General features: G+C 35.1%; 2 protein-coding genes across 7 annotated transcripts in view; one reads left to right on the top strand and one right to left on the bottom strand.

Annotated features, from left to right (window-relative positions):
• The window catches only part of FXR1 (FMR1 autosomal homolog 1), a 77,101-nt gene extending 59,314 nt beyond the window's left edge, over positions 1–17,787 (top strand). Inside the window, exons 11-18 of one of the 6 annotated variants that reach the window (XM_061415036.1) lie at positions 175–261; positions 1,525–1,582; positions 1,670–1,732; positions 6,502–6,705; positions 8,418–8,618; positions 9,303–9,383; positions 12,878–12,969; positions 13,709–17,787. In XM_061415036.1, the coding sequence (XP_061271020.1) occupies positions 175–261; positions 1,525–1,582; positions 1,670–1,732; positions 6,502–6,705; positions 8,418–8,618; positions 9,303–9,383; positions 12,878–12,969; positions 13,709–13,879 (957 nt within the window). In that variant the 3' untranslated portion in view covers positions 13,880–17,787. Of the gene's footprint in view, positions 1–174; positions 262–1,524; positions 1,733–6,501; positions 6,706–8,417; positions 8,619–9,302; positions 9,384–12,877; positions 12,970–13,708 lie in introns of all 6 variants that reach the window. The other 5 variants (XM_061415045.1, XM_061415017.1, XM_061415028.1 and 2 more) reach the window with 5 other exon arrangements.
• Positions 14,653–26,609, bottom strand: DNAJC19 (DnaJ heat shock protein family (Hsp40) member C19). The gene is made up of 7 exons (XM_061415080.1): positions 26,372–26,609; positions 25,556–25,607; positions 25,403–25,476; positions 23,383–23,462; positions 22,655–22,725; positions 18,126–21,336; positions 14,653–18,079 (listed from the first exon to the last, which is right to left on the bottom strand). Exons 1-6 carry the CDS (start codon positions 26,372–26,374, stop codon positions 21,266–21,268), a joined length of 351 nt encoding a protein of 116 aa, XP_061271064.1. The 5' UTR covers positions 26,375–26,609; the 3' UTR covers positions 14,653–18,079; positions 18,126–21,265.
• Positions 26,610–26,624: the final 15 nt, after the last annotated feature.

Raw genomic sequence — 26,624 nt, 5'->3', positions numbered from 1 at the left:
CCCAATGTGTTTTATTATGTTTTTAAGGCAAGCACTACTAAAAATACATCTAATCTGTAAATTCATTCCAGTTTGATGGAAAATTTTCTTTGAAAGTTGGTTTATTTATTTAAAAGATTTGCTTGAATTAGAGGACATAAATACTAAATACTGGGATGTTGTGTTTTCTTACAGGGAATGGTTCCATTTGTATTTGTTGGCACTAAAGAAAGCATTGGAAATGTGCAAGTGCTTTTAGAGTATCATATTGCTTATCTAAAGGTTTGTATAGTGTTCATATTTATATCCTGTTCCTTCTCACATTAAACTTTAATTTTATATTAGTATTGTAAATTTTTAAATCTTAATCTTTGTTATTTCAGCTTCATATTTCCCTTTTTTTTCCTTTCTGTGTGAGAATATTAAAAGGTCCTTTGCCATTGTAAAATGATTGGCCTCATGTACATTTTTCTCTTTCCCGCTGAACGTTTATATTTCTTTCCTTCTGTTTAAGACATGGCCACTCTTAAAATTTGTTGCAAATAGGGGAGAGAACCGGGAATGATGTGGACTTTCTTGGTTACTAATGCTCATCTATAAACGTTCCCTTGAAGGAGATGAGTCCATGTCTTTTTTATATTGTATACCTGTAGCACTTAGCAGAGTTGACACCTGATGGTTACTGGTACTCTCTGAATCACATGAACTACCTCCATATATATCATTTGATAACTCTTAACCATTGTTGTTTAGTCTATCTGGGTTAATAAAGAGAAAAGGTTTTGGAAAAGAAATGCCCTATAAATTATTATAAGCTGGAATTGTCATTTTTTATTCTTTTTATTCCTGCTGTGTTTTTGTTGTTTATGGTACTTGAACTGCTGTCTCTAGTTATGTTTTCCTTTTAGTCACTCAGATCATTGTTATGTTAATATTTTCAAAGCACCCTTGATTAAGTCCTTCCTTTCTTTGAAAAACTTGTCTTTGCAGTCCTCTACTGCTTTTTAGCCAAGAGCTTTCTCCATAGACACCTTACTTTCACATTCTGTAATGACCTCAATCTCTGAATGACCAAGTCTACCAGTTCAGCTAGGCCACAACTCAGTTGTCACTATTTTGATAGGGAAGTAGTTTATTAGTAATACCTGTCATAGGTGGTACTTTACCTCATTTAGCAGAGTTTGATACTCCTTAAAGACTAGGTCTGATAATTAGCTATTATTTCAGCAGTTGTCTGTTAACCATCCCCTAGGTTATTTTAATGCTCATCTGTAAACATTCCCCTGAAGGAGAAGAGTCCTTGTCTTTTTTATATGTATACCTGTAGTACTTAGCATGGTTGGCACATGATGCTAAGGCATTTAGTAAATGCTTGTTGAATTGACCTTGTAAATTATGTTCACTAGGAATACAGTCTACATTGCCAAATAACTGCCCAAGATCACAGCTGCGTTCAGTGGTAGGACCAGACTATAGCTCAACTCTAGGCTTTAAGAAGAAAAAAGAAATACATGTAAGATTTATCCTTTTTCATTTTCATTATAGGAAGTAGAACAGCTAAGAATGGAACGACTACAGATTGATGAACAACTTCGACAGATTGGTATGGGTTTCAGACCTTCTTCCACCAGAGGGCCTGAAAAAGAGAAAGGATATGCCACTGATGAAAGTACCGTCTCTTCTGTACAAGGTTCTAGGTCTTATAGTGGAAGAGGCAGAGGTCGTCGGGGCCCTAATTACACCTCCGGTTATGGTAAAAAAATTTTTTCTTTTTGGTAGTAGTTGTAGTTTAGGTGCTCCAGTACATTTTGGTTATTGTTGTTCAGTTCATCACTTTATCTTGGTTTTGAGGGTAGGAGACAGTTCTAAGGTACACGTTTTAATAGTAGTGACTGTATTTTATATTAATGACTGTACAAGATTTGTAGTGTTCAAGTAGCTATGTAATGAAATGAAACATGTTTTTGTTAAATTTATAGCTCATAATCATGTTTATTCTAAATATTTAAATATATATACAACTGGTTTTCTCAGATAGTTACCTTGTACAATTATATACATTTTCCAGTAAAAACCTGGTGATGGTGGTAATACTACTAGGATTTACCTTTTGCTTACCCTTTAGGAAAAGGAAAAGTAAAAAATACACTAGTCACTGTGCTGTGTTTATATGTAGCAAATCTGTACTAGTTTTTAAAATATACTATATTGGTTCACTTAGTAGTTTTGAATATTAATATCTCACATCTGCAGTTATTTTGTGAAATACAGGATTTCAATAATATGAGGGCTTTAAAAGTTAGAACTTAATTAACATAAATGAACATTATTTTTCTAAAATACATTTCACTTTGAAGATCGGACTTAACCCATGTAGGAAGGGGCCAGTGGATGGTGATGGTCAACAATTTTCTAATCCTAAATTTCTTACTTCTTCTTCAGCTTTGGAGTTGTTCCATTTTTCTGCATTTGGACTTGGATCTTAGCAGTGACCTGATTTTTGCGTTCCCTTCTCTCTCCTCTTCTCTCTTCTCTACTCCCCTATGCTCATCCAAACTGCTTTGGGAAAATATTTCATAAGCCTTTTCCAGAATAGAAGGCATTTAGGGAAAACAGAAATACATGAAAGCTTATAGTGTACAGATTCCACATCCATATTTCATGTTTGAAGGATCATCTAACGATGTCAGAGTCAGTTTGGTACTATATTTCATTTGTTGTAGAGTTGAATGGTAATTTTCCCTTCCTGCTTTTTCATTATTTTAAAGTTAACCTTGTATTGAAACCTGAAAAGAAAAATTCCAGTTAATGTGTTTGGTATGTGAAGGATTGAGAATTGCGGTCCTCAAAACATTTAATACAAAATAGTAATTAAATAGAGATTAAGTACACACTGAATGATTTTAGATGTACACATTACTAGTGCAAATAATCAGATTTGTTTTTTTGGTTGATGAATTCATCCAAGAATTTTATAAGCCTCTGGGAAGTCAGCTTATTGATGAGAGCTCCCTCTTTGGCAAAATGCTTTTGTTGACAGTAGATAATAAATTTAAATGAGAAGGTAGAGGAATAACATTTGGATTAAAGAACGCTATGCAAATTGTTCAGTAGATGGCACTCTTACCTCTGAGTCTTTTTGAACTAGTAACATTGTATTTTCTGAAATAGCTGTTGAACTTAAATGGGCTCCAGAGAAATAAAAATTATTTGAATTTGGTTATAGATGTTCTTGTCTACTTAATGGCAGAAGATTTTTTAGGTGGTGCATATATATATAATCTATATAAGAAACATTTTCTGAATTTAACATCTCTGAACTTACAATGTGTTTTATAATGGATGCTGTCTTAGAACTGTAATTGGCAGGATTTTCTTAAGTGGCACAAAAAATATTGTGACTTACAATGGATGGCATGGCAGATTTGATAAAATGTGGTACTTTAGCTGTTAATGTTAAGTTCAGCATACATGTTCATTTAAAAGAATGTGAACCATTTTCATAAGGTGATTTTAGAAGTTTTAGGGAAATCTGATTTAATATTCTGTTGAAAACAATTTTCATTTGTTGGAGCCATTACGAATTGGATTGGTTTTATGGATCATTATTTCTTGTAGCCCCCTCCCTAATTTCTGGATTCAAGAATTTATATTTTACAAAATTGAGATTGGAATGATTGTGATGACTTCAACAGATTATTAGTTTTCTGTTGATTATACAGCAAATTAAAAATTCAAAGCCTTTAACAGTACTGTTGTCTTATGGTTCTATAGGTCAGAAATCTGATGTCACTGGGCTGAAATCTGTGTTGGCATGTCTATATTCCCTTTTGGAGGCTCTAGGAAAAAATCTGTTCGCTTGATACTTCCAGCCTCGGCTTAGGTCCTCCTTCCTCCATCTTAAAAAGCCAATAATTACAGGTAGATGGGCTTTCCTGGTGGCTCAGTGGTGAAGAATTCTCCTGCCAGGTCAGGAGACATGGGTTCAATCCTTTGGTCAGGAACATCCCCTGGAGAAGGAAGTGCCAACTCACTCCATTGTTCTTGCCTAAGAAATCCCATGGACAGAGGAGCCTGGTGGGCTACAGTCCATGGGGTCACAAAAGAACCGGACTTGACTTAACAACTAAACAACAACAGATTACAAAGAGTCCTTATTCAGCCACCTCTCTGGTTCTCCATAGTTGAGAATGGTTCTCTTTTTTTAATATTCATGTGATTAAATTGGCCTTACCTGAATAGTCTAGAATAATCCCCAAACCTGTTTCCTTAACCTTAATTGCATTTGCAAAGTTCCTTTTGCCATCTCAGAAATGTTTAGTATGAAGAAAATGGAGAACTTAGCAGTTCATTAGCCTTTTTTTTTTTTTTTTGACATTAATAGTTGTGTTTATCTCCTGAAACCTATTTATGATTTTAGATACCTTCTATAAGTATCTTGAATGCTAGATTTAAATTAAAACTATGAAAATTTTTTTGCTCATGATATTGAGTTAAATACTACACTGTATTTTTAAAGATAATTTGATAGGAACTTTTGTTAAAACCTTTTAAAATGAGATACTCATCTAACCTCAAAATTTGGTAATGTTTTCAGGCAGGGTATGTAGGTTTGTAAATAAATTCAACAGAAGTTTTTATAATTCCCAAGGCTTTTTTGTTTGTTTTGTTTTAAACTACTCATGAAATGATACATTACCCTTATTCCTCCAAACCATGACATCAGTTAACAAAATTCTTTCTTATCCTTTGGAAGAATAAGTGTTTTGATTCATTTTCTAATATGAGACTCATCTTAACAAAGATGCAAATGTCGGTACTAGAAACTTGCTACATTTTTCTTAAATTAATCCATTCATTACTAGCTACATCTATATGGTATATGGAAAAAAAAGACGGATAGAAGAGTCCTCTTTAAAGGAGAAAGGAAGTTGGTAGGCTTTGTTCAACTTTACATTTTAGTCCTTGAAGAGCTCTTGTATTTTGCTTTTATCATTAAATGACTATGGAGTTAAATATAGGGTATTTTTAGTTTATCTTGAAATTGTTCATATTTGAGAGTTTAGCATAAGAACTTCATAATCATGTGGTAAATTAATTTATCAGGAGAAAATTGGTATGTGCATTCCTAGGCTTCCGTGGGCATTTAGAGGTATAAGAGAGCTCCCCTTTACTGTAAAGCAATGTGGAAGTAAATCCACATTGGAAAAAGAAAACAACACATGACAATACTTTATTAATTTTACATTAATTTTAAGGAAATGAGGGGAGATGTCTGTTTTCCGTTAAATTGGTCTGAAGCTACAGACATTGAACTGGGCTTTTAATTTTATGGAGATAGATTTGCACATATAGTTTCCCACATTATCAGAAAGTAGTTTTCCTGGAGGACCTTTTGTAAGCTGAAATGGCATAAAGTGAAGAAGCAATTACTTTAGGACACATCTTGCTAATAGATGCAGGAAATAAAATAAAGCATAGATGCTCACCAGTATGGTTCAAAGCTATGTCGGCTTGATGCTGAGATGCTGAGTTTAGTTCTTGAAGCAGGAGCTGGGAGATGCTGCTCTCACTGCTTGCTCTGCTTGCTGCCTCTTTTAATTGCAGTGGCTTGCTGCAAAGCGAATACTGAAGGCTATTTTCTCTTCGTGCCCTTTTTTCCCTTAAAAGTGAAAATCCTCTTTGGATTTCTTTTGGTTTGTGAAAACAGATACTAGTGTAAGTCTTTTGTAAAAGCCAAGTGGTGTAAAATGAACTTCTGAAAAGCATAGGATATCTCTACGATGAAAGGATAAAAAAGTGCCATCCCAGAACTAACAGAGAAGTGGAAATGAGTATGTTAGTGATTGGGTCATATAAATCTGACACATAAATTGTGATATTATATGATATTGTAGGCTTTTATAGAATCTTTGTGGTGTTTACATTTTTCAAAAGTATTAAATTCAGTCATTGGGATGTTAGAAGTAGTCTGTAGTTAACTTTCAAAGTTATGCTGAATTTTTGTCTCACTGGTAATGGCTTCATCTCTTATTGTCATGTTGAAGTTTTCTTTACCCAGAGCAACCTAAAATTTGTTCAGTGATTTGAAACATTGTGTTGTTCTAACTTAAGACATTATTTTGCAAAAGAGATAAATTTTATGTACAGTCACTAAAAATGCACTCCCAGTTTATGAGATAATCAATTGTAAGAAATATCCTGATTTCAGAGCTGTTAAATGTGGGGAAAAAAATGCTCCTTAGAATCAAGTGATATAATAGAATATACAATTGTTACTTATTTTTCTAAATATCATTAAATTGGCTTTTAAATACTTGGATAGTGTTTTTTTTTTTTATTATACTAGCAATTTGTTAAAGACATAAAAGTGGGAAAAATTTTTTAAACATATTTTCTGTATTAAATGCATTTTCATATATCAGTGTTATTTAAACAATGATTTGCAAGAAATTCTTTGAAAAATTTCACTCCTTTTTTAAAATAGAAATATAGTATGCTTATGTTCTCTTCTTTCCCAAGGTACAAACTCTGAGCTGTCTAACCCATCCGAAACTGAATCTGAGCGTAAAGATGAGCTGAGTGATTGGTCTCTGGCGGGAGAAGATGACCGAGAGAGTCGGCATCAGCGTGACAGCAGGAGACGCCCAGGAGGAAGAGGCAGAAGTGTTTCAGGGGGTCGAGGTCGTGGTGGACCACGTGGTGGCAAATCTTCCATCAGTTCTGGTAGTCTTTTATATACTCTGTCAGAATCTTTTCTTTGTAAACAGTATAATTTCATAAAAGTTAATTCATTTCCCAGGATCCCCACCCCCCCGTTTTTGGAAGTTTCTCTTTTTGCTTAACTGTCTCAGGAAAACAGTAGAATATATATATATATATGCATGCACACACACACACACGCAACTACAACATAAGGAAAGGCACTATAGAGTGTCTATTAGTGAAAGTTTAGCCAGAATATTCAGATCAGAGTAATTTTAGTTGGAGCTGATTTCTCTGCTTCATTGGTCAGATGTTCAGACTTTGGACACTTAGGTAATTAGAATTTTTTTCCCCCTCTAGAATTTTTTGGGTTATATATTTCTGTTTCCCAGAGAGACCCAGATAATTCTAATGTATAGAGAGATCTAAATACCTTTTGTATACAACTGAAAAGCATTTGTTGCTACTCCACCACTTTGGAACAGGAAAAAACTGTGAAATCACCTTTTTTAAAAATGTTTTATTGTTTGAGGAATTCACCTGTAAAGAGTGTCTAGAAGACTGAGATTTGAGATACTATAAGAAACCTTTTACTCATTGAAAATTTAAATGCTATAACTTAAGTGGTGGTGTAGGAGTTGACAGAATGTTCTTGCTTAGCATAATGAGTTGGGGAAAGATTGTCAAGGATTAGATTATATCAGGGATATAACCATAACAGTTATTGCATGGCATTTGTAGGAAAACCACTCTTAATTTTTTTTAAAAAGTGAATCAAATCACATTTTTAAAAGAACTTGTAAAAAAGTACTCTTTAGTTCTAGTGATAATCTTTAAGTCCTAAGTTCATTTTATAGACTTTTAGGGAAATAGTTTTTATATTTTAGAACATTGCTCACTGTTACCAAGGTTTAACATTACAGTTTGCTGAATTTCAAAGTAAATGTACTTTACCTAGTGTTTATGATTAATGGATAAACTTAGTGTCTTTTGCAAAGATGCTAGCTTGCTAGCTGTTACCAAAGGAAACTTAGGAAAAATCGTGATTAGGTGAATTTCTTCTATAATTTGATTGCTGGAAGCAATAATGCACATAGGTAAGATGGGTATTTTTTTCCCCTATAATTTATGTCTTACAAACCTTTCCTTTCCCACTCTTACCCTACCATATCCCACCTGTACTCTTTCTTTCTGGAGATGGGAGTACTAGTCAGCATTCATTCCCACATTTTCCTATAACCAGTTAGAATTTCAAACTTTTTAGTTTGCCTTTTTTTGTATAGACTTTTGCTTGCTTCAGTTTGTAATAATAAATTTCTATTATAGAGTGCAGATGTTGAGTATTATTTGGAAATATATTAGCTGAATATTTGTTTTCATTTTTATTTCTTTAGCCTCTGTACAGAATTAGCTAGGTATGTGAATGTAAAAAGTAACATGTATACTAGTTCCTAATATGTTTTTAAGACAAGTCAAAGAGAAATGGTAGAAAGCCAAGGTGTTCACTCATTTTCTGTTATAATTTTTCATCACCATTTAAAGTTTTTTCATATTTGTTATTTTTCAGGTAAAATAGTGATACAGAAAACATTTTGTCTGAAGACAGAGGATGTATTTTTATTGGGGGAAAATTGAAGTTTATTATTAATTGATATAGTTCAATGTAGGTCAAAACATTCCTAATAACTGCAGCTCTCTTAAACAAATATTTCTTGCCTCTGACATGCATTTAGTGCTCAAAGATCCAGACAGCAATCCATACAGCTTACTTGATAATACAGAATCAGATCAGACTGCAGACACTGATGCCAGCGAATCTCATCACAGTACTAACCGTCGTAGGCGGTCTCGTAGACGAAGGACTGATGAAGATGCTGTTCTGATGGATGGGATGACTGAATCCGATACAGCTTCAGTTAATGAAAATGGGCTAGGTATGTAAGCATTTAGGGAAAAGATTTATATTACTGTATACTATTGTTAATATATGATGCCTTTAAAAAAATATGCAATTCACAAATTGAATTTTTCCTAGTGTTCAAGTAGGTAGATGGCTTTGTGTCTGTCTTAAATGTCTAGTTTTCAGATTTGTATAGCCAAACTGTTTGAAACTGGGAGGGTTTATTAAAGTGCCCTTTGATGCCATTAAAACAATACAGATATTCAAACTGCAGGGCACTTAATACTCTCAATCTTCTAAGCCAGAATTGGGCTTTCGTCTTGCCTCTTTAAGTATTATAAATGACACTAATGAAAGTGTGTATACTTTGTAGGCATTGATTTCCAAAGTGCTAAAATGTCATTAACTTTGGTAAAAACTAAACTCTGTTGGAGAGGAAAATTTTATTCCTGAATGATAAATTAAGTCTTAGAGTTTGTTTATCAAGAGTCAAAAACCCTCTTAATTTCTGGATGATAATTCCATCTGTTGATCTAGTAGGAATGTTTAAAACTACAAAAGTGTTTTTCCTGTGAATAGCATGTATTGTTTTATCTTTCCTGTTTAATTAAAAAGTTCTTTCCCCTTAAATCTTTGAAGGCAAGAAATTTTTTTTTTTTGCTTTGTTTTTTGCATTGTTTTTGTCAGAATAGTTTCATGGTGAACTTTGCAATTACAGATGATAGTGAAAAAAAACCCCAGCGACGCAATCGTAGCCGCAGGCGTCGTTTCAGGGGTCAGGCAGAAGATAGACAGCCAGGTAACTTGAGTGGACCTGTTGACACCACCAGGTCATAAGCATGAAAAAAAAATGTCATGTGTCTGCTTTCTAAATATATTATACTTACATGTACACATGTGTGTATATACATTCAAGATGTGCATTGCATAAATTGTTTTCTCAACTAATAAGACTACTATTAAGAAAATGCATTCTTCCTTCACACCGTAATGTAACCTGTCTAATTGAACTAATGTTGTGTCTCAATTTTTTTACATGAAAATACTGTTGAAAAGACCATTATTTTGTCCACTTGGCAGATTCTGCACATTTGAGTTGGGACCTGCCATCCCAGGGACTATGTTGTAGCTTGTGATTTTGGATGATTGGCAAAACTGGACAGCTTTTGCATGGTGCCTGCTACTGTATCTGGATTCAGCACCTCATTTTTGTGGGGGTTCTAGTACCCACAGTTTAAAAAGTATAAATGAGAAAAATACTTGAAAGTGTCTTTTTCCTATTAAGAGGAATGCATGTTATGTTTTTGTTTATTGTAGTGTGATGCCTTTTCCCTTACACCTACTAACTATTCAAATTAATAGTACTTACTTAGTTTTAGAATGTTAATTTAAGTAGATACAGTTTTTAGTAACTTAAAAGAAACGTGTTTGCTGTGTCTATACTATCTTGAACATAATTCCATTTCTTGTGTACAGAGAATCACATGTATATTCACAGTGGAGAAATTGTGTGCACCAGAAATAAATCCCTTTTGTTAAACTAATCAATTTTGCATTCTTTCCAAAGCAAATTCTTGTGTTTTCCCCCAAATAAAGAATATAAATTCTAGTATCTTTATTTAGTATTTTAAATTTAGTGGTTATTGAGACATGTGAGAAAACTGATTAAGGGGATTAGTTCCCATTCTTAGGGGAAAAAAAAGTTCATGTTTTAGCGATAGTTGTAAATTTAAAAGAAATTAAATACTGTCACAATAGGTTTTGAGGAAATGTTTCTTATTTTTATCTTCTTTTCTCTCTCTTTAGTGTTAGAAATATCTTTGGGATGAAGAGATTGTATTTAGTTTGTGTTTTTGAAGCTGGCATAGCAGTATTTGAATACCAGTTTCTGGCCATACTTTATAAATAAAGAAATTTAAGTTACTAGTATGGGCTTGAGATAGGATAAATTAAAACATAATTTAGTAACTAGGTAGATGGTGGTTCATTTCTAAGTCAAAGGATATAAAGAGAATAACATAAAAGGCTTTGATAAAGAAGAGGAAGAGATTTCTGCATGGTATTAATCAGAACTTGAGTAATTGGAGTTTTAAATAATTTGACAGTGATTTGTCTTCTCTACTGCATTTATTCCTGTTTTTCCTCTGTTCTTTGGAAGTACTGATTTCCTCTTTAGAACTCATTGCCTTTCTCAGCCTGCCCCAACACACACACATACCCACACACCCAAAAAATAGGATAGGTGGAACAAACACGTCATTTTCTCCTTTGGCTCTGGCAGCAGTTCTAGGGTATCTAAAAGTTAATGTCAGCATTCTTGGAAATAAATAGTTATTTAATTTGTTCTTATTTACTTAAAATTTCTTGTTGCCTTTAGTATTAAGCAGTGAGTATTTACTATACTTACCAAAGTGCAACAGTGTACTGGTATACAACTGATTAATTTTGGATCCCTTAGAGGAAATTTTGGAGACCAAATTATGCCACACAAATTGCTTCAATTTTTTTTCCTATATAAGTGCTTATCTGTTTTGAACTTTTAAGTGGCTTGCATTATGAGGCATATAAACAGACTATTATCTGGCTATAAACAGGTTTTTCTCTGTATCAACTAAGGTTATTTTTAATTTACCTCTGTTTGGTGGAGGATGGGCACTGGTTTTTACCTTTCCAGCTAAGTGCCTATTAATTGATAAACTGTATCAAAGTTCTGTGTCTGCATAGTGGGTGAACGTTCTAAGAATTACCATAAGTTCAGATTTAGCAGTGTGCGCGCCTGTGCATCAAGGTTTCCAGGTAGCTGAGTTCTTCCTGGTGTCACTGAAGCCTGAACCATGGAAACAGTATGAATTCATTATGGTGCTCTCCAAACTACAATACTTTCTAGGATGCTTGTGCTTCCATATATGTAGACATAATAAAGAAGTGGGTTTGATCCCTCTCCCCAATTTCGGAAACTGTTAAATTTATTCATAGATTCATTTACAGTGAATTTAAATAATGATTTATAAAACTCCAAAATGAGCATATTGAGTTTCTTATAGAGGGAAACAGTCTAAGACATGAAACATCTTTTAGTGGTGTTTCTAAAGATGTTTATTAGTTCTGAATTAAGTTGTTTCCTTGAGATTTAAAAAGATGCATATAATAATTCTAGAAACTCGTGAATCTTATAAAGGTGTTAGCATTTTAATGCATAACTAAGAGAAATGTAAATACAGTCTTATATTAAAATGATTTATATAATTTGAACTTGACGGATTAGTTCTCCAGTGTATGTAGTGACTTATATTAAGTTTATCGAAGTTTTAATTCTTACATAATTTATTGCTCCCATAATTTATACCATATTTTACATAATCAGGGATTTTTCTTCATCAGTTTCTGAGAGAAAACAAATTCTTTGAAAGGAAGAGACTGATTATTTTGATATTTCTTCAAATCAGTGAATTCTAAGTTGCAAGTCCTTGAAGAGAAAGTTCTGAGGTTTAAAATGAGGCCAGTCCCAGCAGACCAGAGGTAGTTTGTTGCCATTGGGTTGCTGGTAGGGTGTTAGTTTTGGTTAGTCCTTTCCCTTCTTTTCCCCAATCCCTACCACCATTGCAAATAGGCCAGTCCCTTAAAAGATTGGCAAAATGTGAAAAGGGGATAGTTACTGAATTAGTGGTGGACATTTTCCACCATGATCATTGTCCACATTTTAAGATGGTGGACAAATCTTTAGTTTGCTTGAATTTTTTTATATTACTCAGAACAGTTTCTAGTGTGAAATACTAAAAAGGAACCATAAAACACACTTGGAAATCTTACTATGCTTTAAAAAAAAAAAAGAACTATTAAATATTACATGTTTGATGAAAATTTCATATTGACGCATGCTACACTATGATCTGCACCCAATTTACCCTTTCTCTCCCCCTCCTCCCCCCACTGATAAGTGCAAACACTATCTGGGCTTAGAATGTGGCATTTCCTATTCTTAGTTGTGGAATTTTATATCAAACTTATCCCACAACTATAGACTAACCAGAAGCAAATGGCTGGATTCTTGTGAAAGAGGACTTTAATCTAGGCGTCCTCTATATCCAGCTTGAAATATTCTATAGTCAGCACCAAACCACAGGCATATTTTTCAAATTTCATTTTTGGTTGGAGGTGGTACCCATCTTAAGAAAATTTTGAAATTGGGTAACCCACCATTAGTCTATTTTAAAAGTAAAATTACTCTTTATCCATAAATAAACTTTAGAAATATTTTTTCAACACCTGTAATTTTTTTCTCATCTTCAACAGTCACAGTTGCAGATTATATTTCTAGAGCTGAGTCTCAGAGCAGACAAAGAAACCTCCCAAGGGAAACTTTGGCTAAAAACAAGAAAGAAATGGTAAGGAGAATTTAACCTGTAGGTTTTGGCTTTTTTGGTTTTGTTTTTGTTATGGTTTAGTTTTATTTTTTACTTCTTAACTTGTATGATCAATTGTTTCCCCAACTAGACCAGTAATATTTTAGTTAAAGACTACTCTTGATTTTGTTTTTGGCCCCAGGTAACTGAAGATATGCATGCTTGAGCCTGAAATATTTTTCAGTTAGAACTAGAAATAGCATTTGTAAAAGATATTGGGCATAGAGAATGTTAACCTTAATTTGGGAAGCAACAGGCTGAATAGACCCTCTTCAAGTGGTGGATAAAGACCTTTGTTTTAATTCTTTGAAATATTTTAAGGGATTTGATACGTAAATTTGAGTTTCCAAAAAAGGTGAGTAAATAGGTGGTTGTTTGCCTTACTTAGGGTATTAACTGTTTATGTCTTTTTATATGGTGAGTTTTCCAGTGGTTAAAATGAAATTAGGTGCAAGTTTTCAATAAACAGGTACAGATTCTTCCTGTGGCTTATGTACTGCTAGCTACTAGAGATAAAGAGTTGAAAGACCCAGAGAGGTGGAATACATTGGGGTTTGGTTTTTTTTTTTCTTTTTTAATTTTAAGAATGTTTTAATTCAGATCATTGTGGTATGTGAAACTAAAATTATTTATTAGCTAATTGATGTTTATGTAGTTATTTTCCTCCTCAGTTATAGATTTTATTTATAAAGAAGTTGAAAAAGTTGTCTCCCTTTGGCAGGCAAAAGATGTGATTGAAGAGCATGGTCCTTCAGAAAAGGCAATAAATGGCCCAACTAGTGCTTCTGGCGATGAAATTTCTAAGCTACAGCGTACTCCAGGAGAAGAAAAGATTAATACCTTAAAAGAAGAAAATACTCAAGACGCAGCAGTCCTGAATGGTGTTTCATAAACTGAAGAAGTTCCTAGTTTACAGTTCTTTTACATTACATTTTACAATAGTGCTTGTACAAGCTTGCCAAAGATAGAATATGGATCGCCAGTCTTTCCATCGCACTTTCAGTTCCTCCATTTGGAATTCAGAAAGGGGAGGGATCCTGAAGAAATCATATGTTAAACATACTTTGACACCTACTGTGTTATATATCATCAGATGTGCCTTGAGAATAGTATATGTAACATTAAAAAAAGTTGCTGGCTATAGGAAATGTTATTTTGTTTTCAAAATATGGCAGAGATTGGGGGGGAGGTGGGTGGGGTGGGATCCCTAACCTAATATTCTTTATGAAAGCATTAGCTGCTTTTGTTACATTTTTAATAATATGCAACCACTTCTTCACCTGAGGAAAACTAGAATGAAATGCAGTCTAAGATATTTTGCACTGAATTGTAATTTCTTCATTAGTTTTAGTCTGGAAACTGGTCTGTTTTAATGTGTTTTTAAAATGCTGTATTGTAGAGGAAAATCTGCAGACCACTGGAATACATTTGTTAAACACTCATCTGCAGGGACACTGGGTGTTATTGGCAGTGACTGTTCTACATTGAGGCTTTGTTTGGTTTATTTATTAAAGTGTACAGTATTTAAAAAATCAAACATAGCTTTAGTTAAAACACTAAGCTGAATTAGTCATGTCCATTCAGACATAACCTGAACTACTGAAAAGATCAATTTCCAGAAGGTTTATTCTGTATAAACTACATGTTAGTCTTCAGTAGAGTATCTTTTCTTTTTTCTCCTTTTTCTTTTTTTTTTCTCTTTTTTTTTTCTTTTTGGTTTTGATTGTTTGATGTGCAATATGTTTTTGTATGCAGGTAGTAAATAAACTTTTGATCTTCCATTTGCTGATTTTTAACTTTCTACTTTTTAAACCAACTGTTGAAAAGTAGTTGGACCTACCTAAAGGCCTAGAGTAGTATTCTGATTGCTTTTTAAGATGCATTTATACTTGTTCATAAGTAGTATTAAAATATTAGTTGGTCATTTTGTAATGAGTCCTCTGAAGTCTTAGCACTTAAAAATTTAGTATGTTAGAATAGAATGGTTTAGGGAATTGGTCTCAGAGATTTGATATTAGGAAAGTCTTTGTAACAAAATTCTAGTCATAGGCAACTTTTGGAAGGCATTGGGGTAAAATCCAGAGTTTTACTTTTGCCTTTGATTCTTTGTTAGTTTTTAAGGAATGTCACTGATTTTTGGCTTTCAAGGAAATAATTTTAAAGGTTCTCATATTAATGATTGGATTTTTTGTAAATATTTTGTCCAGATGGCTTAATGTTAGGACTATACAAACTTTTACACAAAGTAAAAGTTTGCAAGCTGATAATAATTGCGGATTTGTGGGAGGGTTTTGCTCCACAATATTATATAAAGACTACTGAGCAAGAAGAGGGAGCCCTTTTGTTCACTTGGGATCTGAGAAGTATTTTTATGTGCATAACTTATGTTAATTTGTTATGTGCATAAAAAAAAACTTCAGTGATTTTACAACTGAAGGATAATTCAGGGTGTAGCTAAAAATATTTGCTAGGTCAGTGTATATAAACCTTAGCCCTCAAATTTATTACTGGTGAGGTTAAGCTGTGAAAATATCAAATGCTTTTTCCTAAAACCCTAATAATGGAAAATTTTAAAGTAAGGTGTAGTGTGAACAGTGCAGTCTTTGGACTTGAAAAACAAGTAACATTTTGGCTTTATTATTCTTCTCTTTAATAGAAGAGAATAGAATTATAAATTAACTATAAGGTATGGGAATTTTCAGTAATCTCCAAATTGGTAAATATGGCAAAAAGAAAATGATTTTTCATTTTCTTCCAGGTAGTAGAATATATTCATGAAAATCCTCCTTGTTCTGGAAACACAAAATCATCTTAAAAGTGGGGTTAGCCCAAGGAGTTTTTTTAGAACTGACAACCATATTCTAGGATATAAATATTAAGATTTCATTTTTTACAAATGACTAATCCCAGTATCCTTTAAGAATACATACTACAGCATCATGATAGGCTTTTTTTTTTTTTTAAATAGCATATGCTCAGATTTAGAAGTGAAAAGCCCAGTCCCCAAAGGTAACTATTCTTTATAGAGGTAGCCTTCCAAACTTTGAGAGAGGTGCATCTTTTTTGGCTATTAGTTACCTGAAATGTTGCTATGGGAGAACTTGCCAGCTGCCATGACCCCCTCCCATCCCCCCACCAATTCTAAAGGTTCTCTGCAGGTTAAATACTGTTCTAGCATATATATACAAAATTGTATATGATATTTGAACTAAAACACAAAATCAAAAGGAGAGATTACATGGGGGGTAAAAATGATCATTTCATGAAACTTGGGATGCCTTAGGCCTAAAACTGTTTTGCAAAATGGTATTGGAGTTTCTGTTGACAGGTCAGTCATCGTTGGTAAAATTATAGTAGGGATACATAAAACTCTTAAGTAGTTACTGTATTTTGATGTGAAGATGAGAGAAAGAATATTATAGTGAGTTCAAACCACTGAGACACTGCTTAGGACAAGGCTGAGGGAGATTGCTTAAGTAAATACTCTTTAAAAAGCAAGTATAGATATATACAGGTAAGCAAAAAAATTAAACAGGAAAACACTAAGCTGGTGTTTTACTCTTTTTTTCTGGTCAGCCATTTTTTTGTGGCTAGGACCCATCACCTTGGAAGTATTTTTGTAGCTGCTGTTTGCTATAAGTTTGGTGTTTAACCTGAGAATGGTCTGCAAAGTTGGTATGTTAATTTAATATTGCTATAAACAGATTGACTTTTGAGGTTGAAACCAACTAGTCAGTATTCTTATAGGCTGTGCCTACAGTGACATTAATTAACTAAAGACAGGTGGATGGAAAACTAGTTATATAATGCAGTAAGTCCTACGTCAAATGATTGTTACTGGAAATGAGCAAAGGAAAATTACTTATGTTTTCTAAGTTTCCAGGAACTTTGATTTGAACTGGATCTATGCGTTTAAGCAATATTCCAGAAGGTAGCAAGTAGAGTGTTCATTGTAAAGTCTCATTCAGTCTTCCTATCTTTGCTATTTACAGTTTGGATCCCTTGTACCCTTTATAAGGATATCTGATATACTGAATTTTCTGACCCCTTATTTTTAAGTTTTAGTTTCTTATTAAGGATGCTTGAATGTGTAATAGTCATTATAACCCATGATTAACCTATGATAACATTTGGGTTTAATTTCAGAGGACTGTTGGAATAAAGCAATAACTGCAGTCTGCTATAGTAAAACTTTTTGCAAGTGGTGGTAATTTGAAACTGTATTCAGCTGCTAGTTGAAAATGTCGGTTATGCTGAAACATAGGAAATTGCCAAGAGCTGACTTCTGACCCACAAAAGCAAGTTTCTTATGGTTCAGCCTAATAATAATACATTTTAAGGTATAATCATTTACTCTGGACATCCAAGCAGTGAATCTTTTCTGAGTCTAATCATCCAGAAAACCCCTAATTACTGGATGAGGGAGGTGCATACTCTATAAGGGAGATACAGTTTTATAAAAAATGGTTTATCAGTGGATCACTTTAGATTCAGATTCATCTGTATCTTCTATATTAATGTTTCAGGTACTGAAGTACAGAATTGGGAGTGACTATCTTAGTTGTACTACCCTTTTCTATATTCTGTTTTATCCAACTAGATCCTATAAGGGCCTTTCTAATATAACTTGGTTCTAGTCATATGTCAGATACTGTGTGACACTTAACTATAGTCCTATGTACTCTAAAAGAGTATGCTGAATTAAAATGTGTTTGTTTTTATATATGTATCTATCCCAGGCATTTCCAGCTATGTTGTATGCAATCTAAAAATAAAGGGCAAAATTATTTTTTACTAATATTCTTAATGTCAAAGCTCCACTATTAAGTATACTAGTTAGCAGTTTCTCAAGTTTGTGTTTTAATGAGTGGTATTTTGTGGGGGGTGGAGAGTGAAATTACAGGGGTATTTTCTGGATGTTTTGGTATTTTGTACCTTATTTTACTTGGATTATCAAATGTAGCTACTCATTTTCTAGGTTAGAGACAATTCTCGTTATAAAAATTATTCCATAGTTTTTCTAGATGAACTAATTTATGCTTCACTGTTGCCTGGAGCTCGTATGGCAACGTCTTTGAGCTTCATTTTTCACCTTGCTGTTTGCAGGCTGTAAAGAAAGTCACGTAAACATTTTTCACCTTGCTGTTTGCAGGCTGTAAAGAAAGTCACGTAAACACTTCACTTGAAATTCCATTAACTAAAACACCACTAAGGCCACAGCAAGTGTTAACTTGTTCAAGATTATATCTTAATACTGGACTATGTGACCTTGTCATCGGGCCAGGAATATTAGGTGGAGAGAAGCTCTTCCTATATCCTGTTGCTAAGGCAACAGCTGACTCAGCAGATACACAGCACTGAACAACAGTGCCAACAACAAATAGCAGAGCTTAAGGTTAAGTTTCCCGGTACTGAAGGTTCTCTCAGTCCAGGATCCTTTAACTAAAAATGTATTCTAGCATTTTAATTTTAACCTCAGATGTATAGATTTTTTTTTCTATCATGTTATGTCCTTTGAAGTTTTGGAGCGAGTTGCTTAATTTTCTTTGGAATTAACATGTTTGGGGGGAATCATTTATGCTGAGTAAAATATGACTGCAAGACACACTTCTGAAGTGCAAAAAAACTGTTAACAGGTTGTTACCAATAGAAAGATGCCTTATAAATTCTCATTGAAACAGTTAAACTCAGTATTTTAGCCTAAAATGTTTAAACTTATCTCTTAAATGAAGGCATTCTGTCTGGATTAATTTAAATGACTTCTGATACAAGGTCTTTAAAGTAGGACATAAAATTTCTAGTGTGCTGAATATTATAAAGCTTTATAATGTGTAATAGTCCAACATGTTTAGGTTTTTACCCTTGTGTTAAGATGGTAGTTTCTTCCACTTCTCATTTTACATCTAGTTGCCTTTTACCCTTCTTGTTGTAATTTAGAGCAGAAGAAATTAAGAACTGCAGAGAAAAATATAAAACCAAACATCACAGTATATAGATACGGACTTGTGTTCCATCTATTTTCCCACAGGTTATCAATTATTTCTTGAATGGTTTTGGTCTGCATGACTTGTATTAAATGCTTCCATAGGGGTTCCCATCATTTGTAAAATACTTGAAAGCAAGAGAATTTGTTTAAAACTCTTATGGGTTGGAATAGATTTAACTTCAGGACCACCCATTATAGCCTACTTTCATCACCAGCAAGGCAGGTTTATAAAGCTTATGAAGCAGTTAGGACTCATCTTAATACAACCCAGAGGCCCAGTGAAGGCAAAAGGGAAGGGGCTCAGTAGGAAAACAACCTCTGGTATGCTAGTTCTAAATATTATGGCTGTAAATAGGCATCTTTTAAGGACTAATACATAGAGAACTAAATTATAAGTAAACATAGTAAGCTGGAGAACATATTCTGGGCTTATAGTTTGAGTAGCTGTGCAACTCAGCAGAGTTTCTCATTTTCCCTTCCACAAAATGTGGAGAAATCGTCACAATTTGTCATCCCCCCCAGCCGCCAACACATAAGGAAGCAGAGCTCTAGGCATATAGATTCCTTGCTCAAAGTTGCCTGTATTGATAGCAGAAGTTTTGACTTGAAACCTGTATCTCCTATTCCCTAGTCCTATATTCAACCATAATCTTCTCCCTTTTAAGTGTCTACATCTGAAAGGAGCAACCGATAAAAGGCCCCAAGGTTTAAGTGTAATGACAAGTACCAGACCACCAAGGAAAACATCCCTGGGTTATCATATTTGTGAAAGGTACAGTGTAGAGGTTAACAGCGTAGATCTTTGGGTTTGCAAAAGATCAGCTTTCTTGACCCAGCATGTTGCTTTGGGCAAGTTTCTTAACCTCGCTGAACTTGTAAAATGTACGTTAATAGTATCTACTGTGGAGATAGAGGGGAAATGCTTAGCACAGTGCTAGCACATCATAGTCAATAAATAGTAACGATACACAGTATTTTGTAAAAATTATCATGACCTAGAGCCCTCAAATTCATGACTTTTTTACCCAAGAAAAATGGTAAGTCTAACAGCTTTAAATGAATAGATGCTTAAAAGTTAAGCCTAGAGAAAAACTGATCATTGTCAAAGAAAAATGTGCTCTGTTGTGCTCCTTAGTAGATTTTAAAGTGGATTCCATTGTCTTAATACCTCTCTTAAAACAGGTATGCTATTTTTTGCATTAAACACTCAAGGATACCTACCATATGAATTTTTCCCTTTTAAACTTAATGCGTGATTGCCTTTGGGCGTATTTTCTGTATCTGAAAAATTTGCTTTTTAGTTGATACTAAACTCTTGTTCATAAACAATTTTTGATTAGTCCGGAAGATTGAAATAAAAGGCTAGTAATCTCATTATTAGCAGATTTCTTACTTTCAAGTTCATACCTCCAAAATCACCTGTGATTTCCCAGTAGGCTGTGAAAAATGAGTCACCTGGTATCTACAAAGTAGTGCTCTGCCTACTGTGTTTTAACAAATGTTTAACTTGATGATGTAAATAACCAATTTATAAATAGTCTCTTTAAGGGGCTACCTAAATAAAATGCACATACTTCATTAAAAACAAAACATGTACTCAAATCTTTTATCATGCTGTTATGGTTTTTAATGTATGAAATCTGAAACAATTCAGATTTATCACTGACAAAGAGGTAAATAACATACCTTGTATCAGTTTCTTAGGTTAAAGTTGTGGCTAAACTCACTTTAAAATTCAGGGCTCTAAGTGAGTAGGGAGTCCTCTGTACCTTGAACAGCCTTCCCTCCCAGTGAGACGAGTCCCTACTAAAACAACCTGTGCTGCTGCTGCTGCTAAGTCGCTTCAGTCGTGTCCGACGCTGTGCGACCCCATAGACGGCAGCCCACCAGGCTCCCCCGACCCTGGCATTCTCCAGGCAAGAACTCTGGAGTGGGTTGCTATTTCCTTCTCCAATAACCTGTGCTAATACCATCGTATTTATCACATTTTAATTATCAGTCTTCCATTAGATTGGGGATTCCTTTAGGGCAGAGACTGTTCACTTTGTCTTGAAATAGGTACCAAATTATTTGTCAAATGAGTAGTGAACAACACTTAAATGGTATGTATTTAGCCATAATCTACAAGTAATCTATAATCTGATTTAAAATCCTCAAGTATAAACAGATTTATACTAACGCTTTGACTTAGCTTGTGCTAAATAACTTCTAAAATTTGTAGGTTTGAGGCATTTTATTATAAAAAGCTGGAACGCATAAGAGAATAAGAACTTAAGTCATCATACATTTACTTCATTTTTTAGCTTGACCTTCTAGCAAATCTTTAGCTTCATTGATTTTGGCTGCTATATAAGGAGATCCTCCTATAGGAAGAAAGAAAAAAGGAATAGTTATAATACTGGATTTTTCAATTTCTGCCTGGTGAAAAGCTATTACCTTGTTTCAAGAACTCTAAGATGAAATGAGCAGAAATGAAGTTTTGATTTTTTTAAAAAATAGCTATGGCATTGGAACCAGATGACTAAAAACACAGTTAATATATTTGATCAGTGGGAAATGATGAGGGAGATTTATACACACATACAATGGCACCTTTTGAAAAAGCTTAAATGAGATTTTTAAAAATTCTCATGTGACTTTGAAATAGTTTGTAAGTTACCTTTTTCATAAATGAACACTGATTTATTGTGTTGTTATAAAATCATGAAATTGTCAGAGACTTCTGAGCTTTGTTGGAAGACCTCTAGTTCTTTTTCCAGTTATCAACAATCCCTTCATGGTATCACCTACAGCTGCTTTCCCACTAAACTGGAGCTGTGATTTGAGTAAGTCTCAAAAAAGTGTGGACCCAAACCATCAAGCAATCAGTAAGCTTAGTTAAGAGGCAAAATATATGGGTTCCATCCTAGACCCTAAGCAATCAGAAGCTCTCTGGTGTGCCCTTAGTCACTCAGTCGTGTCTGACTCCGTGATCCCATGGATTATAGCCCTCCAGGCCCCTCTGTCCATGGGGATTTTCCAGGCAAGTATACAGTTAATACCAGCTAAGTTTTGTAGAAGATGTTATGAAGTCAAATACAAATATTTACCACCCCAATTGAAGCCAAAACTTAATGAGAGACCTCTCACATGAAAGTAAAAGGACTTAAACACTGAGTAATGGATTTTGTGGTCTATATTTTGGTATTCCATTTGATCTTTCAACAGAGCCTAGGCTGCTTAGAAGTGTATCAGAAACTAATAAATATATCCTATAGTTCTCTAGGTAACCACTAGTTTAAGAAGTCTAAATGGATGGGGGCAGGGGGGGAGGGGTTGTTAGTTTCATTAACTGAAATTCAACATTTTCCCTAAGAATGTAGACACCCCTCACGCCCCACCCCAAAAAGTAATTAGCAGTGTTTAAGACATATCACAACTGCTGGTCTGAAAACATGGTTAATGCTTATCACTACTTCCAAATGACAGTAGTTACTAAATCTGCTTATCAGTCTATAAGTAAATTTTCTACTCAGTATTTATTCTTTTAAGATACCAAAACAGCAAGTAGACCCAGCTTGGGAGACTGCTCACAAACCGAAGCATTTTCCTTACAACAACCAAGATTTAGCTATAAAATTATCCCATTAATAACAATTAGTCACCCCAACAAAATGTTTTAACAACTCTAATGATACTTACCCTTGTCTGGGTGATTTAAAAGCATTATTCGTCGATGAGCATCTCTTATTTTGGCTTTATTGGCAGTAGGGCTAATTTAAAAAAGTAAAAGGTATTGTTTACTTTAGACTAGTTCTGGGTCACATTAAACTATAAAGGTAAGTTGAAAACTGTGCAACTGGATTAAGTCAATAAAACAGTATGAAAAGCTACTTAGGAGCCTCCTCTTTATCACAAGGAAGATGACTATTCTGAATCACAGAACTAAACAGAGCTTAGAAAAATAAGATATTCTCAAAAATTGAGTTGAACTTGAAACTTATTTATGACAACAATCCTGTTATTGGAAAGCATGTTTAAGTATCTGGAAATGAAAGAATTTTCACCACAAAATTTGTCACTCAGTTATACAGAACAACATTGAGTACTGATGATCTGTTGAAAAACCTACCTCCAGTGAGTTAAAAAGTACTTCTGTGTCAGTGGGCCTTCTCTTTGGACTTTTGTAGGGAATGTTAAGGTTTAAAAAATGTATATAATAGATGGAAGTCCCTGGCAGTCCAGTGTTTAAGACCGTGCTTCCACTGCAGGGGGCATGGGTTTGATCCCTAGTTAAGAAACTTAAGATCCCACATACCACACAGTGTGGCCAAAAATAATAACTCCTAATAAAAGAGAGATCTTTCTTACATTTGCTTACAGCTCTAAATTTGAAAGAAAAATATTAAAAATGTAAGAAATTATTTTACCTTACACCTAGTATTAATGCTGCTTCCCGTTTTGTCATTTTGGGTTCAAACCCACCTCTGTAATAGCCACCACTGAAGGCCTGAAAGAGGAAATGCATTTGTAGGAAAAGATTATCAAACTGAAAGTTGCTTAAAAATGTCTGTAAATGTTCACAGAACCAGCAGAAAACTTTTAAGAGTAATTTCTATGGTATTTTAGCTTATAAGCAGCAACAGGTATTTTAATGAACATCCATTTCCAACCTCCCACCTCGCCAGACAACCTAAAAGGTCAAAGAAGACAAAATAACAGTGCCGCAAACCCAGTTCTTCTGGGAGTGAAGGGAAGATTATTCCAAGCTCAGTTCAGTTCAGTTGCTCAGTCGTGTCCGACTCTGCGACCCCATGAATTAAATTAATTGCAGCACGCCAGGCCTCCCTGTCCATCACCAACTCCCGGAGTTCACCCAAACTCATGTCCATCGAGTTGGTGATGCCATCCAGCCATCTCATCCTCTGTCATCCCCTTCTCCTGCCCCCAATCCCTCCCAGCATCAGGGTCTTTTCAAATGAGTCAACTCTTCACATGGGGTGGCCGAAGTATTGGAGTTTCAGCCCTTCCAATGAACACCCAGGACTGATCTTTAGGATGGACTGGTTGGATCTCCTTGCAGTCCAAGGGACTCTCAAAAGAGTCTTCTCCAACACCACAGTTCAAAAGCATCAATTCTTTGGTGCTCAGCTTCCTTCACAGTCCAACTCTCACATCCATACATGACCACGGGAAAAACCACAGCCTTGACTAGACACACCTTTGTTGGCAAAGTAATGTCTCTGGCTTTTTAAATGCTGTCTAGGTTGGTCATAACTTTCCTTCCAAGGAGTAAGCCTCTTTTAATTTCATGGCTGCAATCACCATCTGCAGTGATTTTGGAGCCTAGAAAAATAAAGTCTGACACTGTCTCCACTGTTTCCCCATCTATTTGCTATGAAGTGACAAGACCAGATGCCATGATCTTAGTTTTGTGAATGCTGAGCTTTAAGCCAACTTTTTCACTCTCCACTTTTCACTTTCATCAAGAGGCTTTTGAGTTCCTCTTCACTTTCTGCCATAAGGGTGGTGTCATCTGCATATCTGAGGTTATTGATATTTTTCCTGGCAATCTTGATTCCAGCTTGTGCTTCTTCCAGCCCAGCGTTTCTCATGATGTACTCTGCATATAAGTTAAATAAGCAGGGTGACAATATACAGCCTTGAGGTACTCCTTTTCCTATTTGGAACCAGTCTGTTGTACCATTTACAGTTCTAACTGTTGCTTCCTGACCTGCATATAGGTATTCCAAGCTAGCCATGTTCAAATAAAAACCTGATCTCAGACTGACTAAATGTTTTAGAATAAGTGCTTTATAGGATCTGGAGATCTTTTGAGCAAGTTGTTCAAGGATATTTTGAGGTTCAAGGCAGCTACTAAAACAAGACTTTAAGATAGTACTAAGAAAATCAGGCTACTGGGTCCATTGACCTCGATGCACCAGAAATTATATTGGTAAAGCCTACCCATTATGTAACTCAATCACAACAATAAAAGGCAATTCTCTACAGACTGTCAAAATCATATTCACTCTGAATTTTGACCACAGAGGGTATTATCACATTCAGTCATACCCCAGAGCCCAATTAACTGCTGTGTTATCCAAGTAAGCTGTTATGGAGTGCTACGTCCACACAGTAACCATGGGTCACTTCAGATTCCTAGATCCTTCTGTGTTTGTGATCAGAGCAGATGATGCTGAAGGTAATCATATATGAACAATAAAGTGACTTTACCTTTCATGATACTAGAACTGTTAACATCTCTTCCCCAAATTCATCATATATAACATTTGATTCTTTAGCCCCATTACAAAGCTCAGAACTTCTAAACCTCTCCTGTAGGAAGCAAGAGAGGGGGTCTAAAGCAATCACTTAGAATGCCATGGATGTCTGGCTCTAGGCTTCATACACAGCAAAGAATTAGCAAAAGTGCTAAATAAGTCTTACAGTTTTTGGTAGACTTTGAAAAACTTGTTTTACTTGAGGCTCCATATGCTTCATGGCTTGCAAAGCATAACGACCTAAAAGCAAAAGCAAAAAAATAATTAAAAAGTCCTCAACGTCTCCTACTTCAGTTCTATCCCCAAACCATAAACAAACCTGCAAATCCTGCAGCAGCAATGGTCAGTCCAACTGCTACCACTGTACTGGCCTGGTAAAGGGAAGCAGAATAAGTATTTATTTCTCTCATTCTCACCCTTATCCTATCATGCCCATTCTCCGATTTCAACTCACTACAAGTTTTATTTCAACGGGACAAACAACTGTGAGGATGAAAATACTCTGCCCAAGGATCCTGCAAATTTTACATCCAATGCATTGTAAAGGTATGCGGCTTTCACTACGGGAGGAAAAAAAAGCAAGTCGATTTGCTTATTTACTTTTACAACAATGGATGATTTCCTTCCCCTTGAAAACTTCTACTTCACCACAGGGAAAGTTAAGTCACATTTAAATTCTATCAAGAGGAATGGAAATAAAGTTTCTGCCAGAGAAAGAACTTTACAGAGGGTTCCCGTAAATTCTGATTCAACGTTAAACGTGAGCTTAACAAAGAGATTAGCTTTTCATAGCGCCTTCGGCCAAATATGTATAGGAATCGAGAAGTATGTCAGTCAGCAAGAGAAAAGGGGGAAGACACTGCAATGTAGATAAACGACTGCGAGGAGATGGAGGGGAACAGCAGGTATAATCAAATGCGTTTCCATTTATCTCCGAGCCCTAGGGACGGCAGGCACAAAGGCCCGAGAGCGGTGAGCCAACAGCTTTGTGTCCTAGAGAGGGTGACTCCCCCAGGCGCTACACCCCCAGCTCGGAGTCGCATTAGGGAGACAACGGCTCCTCTCCTCCCAGACCTTGAGCAGAGGTTGAGAACTGGGCCTGAGATCGCCCAAGAGGCCGGAAGGCCGAACTCACCATGGCACCTGCTCGGTTCCCCTGCTTCCACCAGGAGCGCGGTTCATCCCAGCCTACCAAGTTTATGCCTTAATCACAAAGTGATTCAGCCACTACCAGCACTTACAAACCACCTAGGCAAGGGCGCCCCAGGAAATACGGCAGTGGCGGCCGTAAACTAGGTCGGAAAACTGTCGTAAAAGTGGGCCAGCGGACGGGAAGCAAAAGGTCGCTCATGCAGTGGGCGGTGGAGAACGCGACTTTGGATTGGTTG

The sequence above is a fragment of the Bos javanicus genome, chromosome 1 (genome assembly GCF_032452875.1).
Source record: "Bos javanicus breed banteng chromosome 1, ARS-OSU_banteng_1.0, whole genome shotgun sequence".
NCBI lineage: Eukaryota > Metazoa > Chordata > Mammalia > Artiodactyla > Bovidae > Bos > Bos javanicus.
The sequence above is the reverse complement of the archived record's forward strand: the minus strand, read 5'-3'. Positions and strand labels throughout refer to the sequence as shown.

Excerpts from the sequence above, each read along its gene's own strand:
- DNAJC19 (XM_061415080.1), bottom strand. Across the intron at positions 25,477-25,555 it reads TGCTGCTGCAGGATTTGCAG|GTCGTTATGCTTTGCAAGCC; the intron begins GTTTGTTTATGG and ends TTTTGCTTTTAG. Across the intron at positions 21,337-22,654 it reads TTTAAATCACCCAGACAAGG|GAGGATCTCCTTATATAGCA; the intron begins GTAAGTATCATT and ends TTCTTCCTATAG.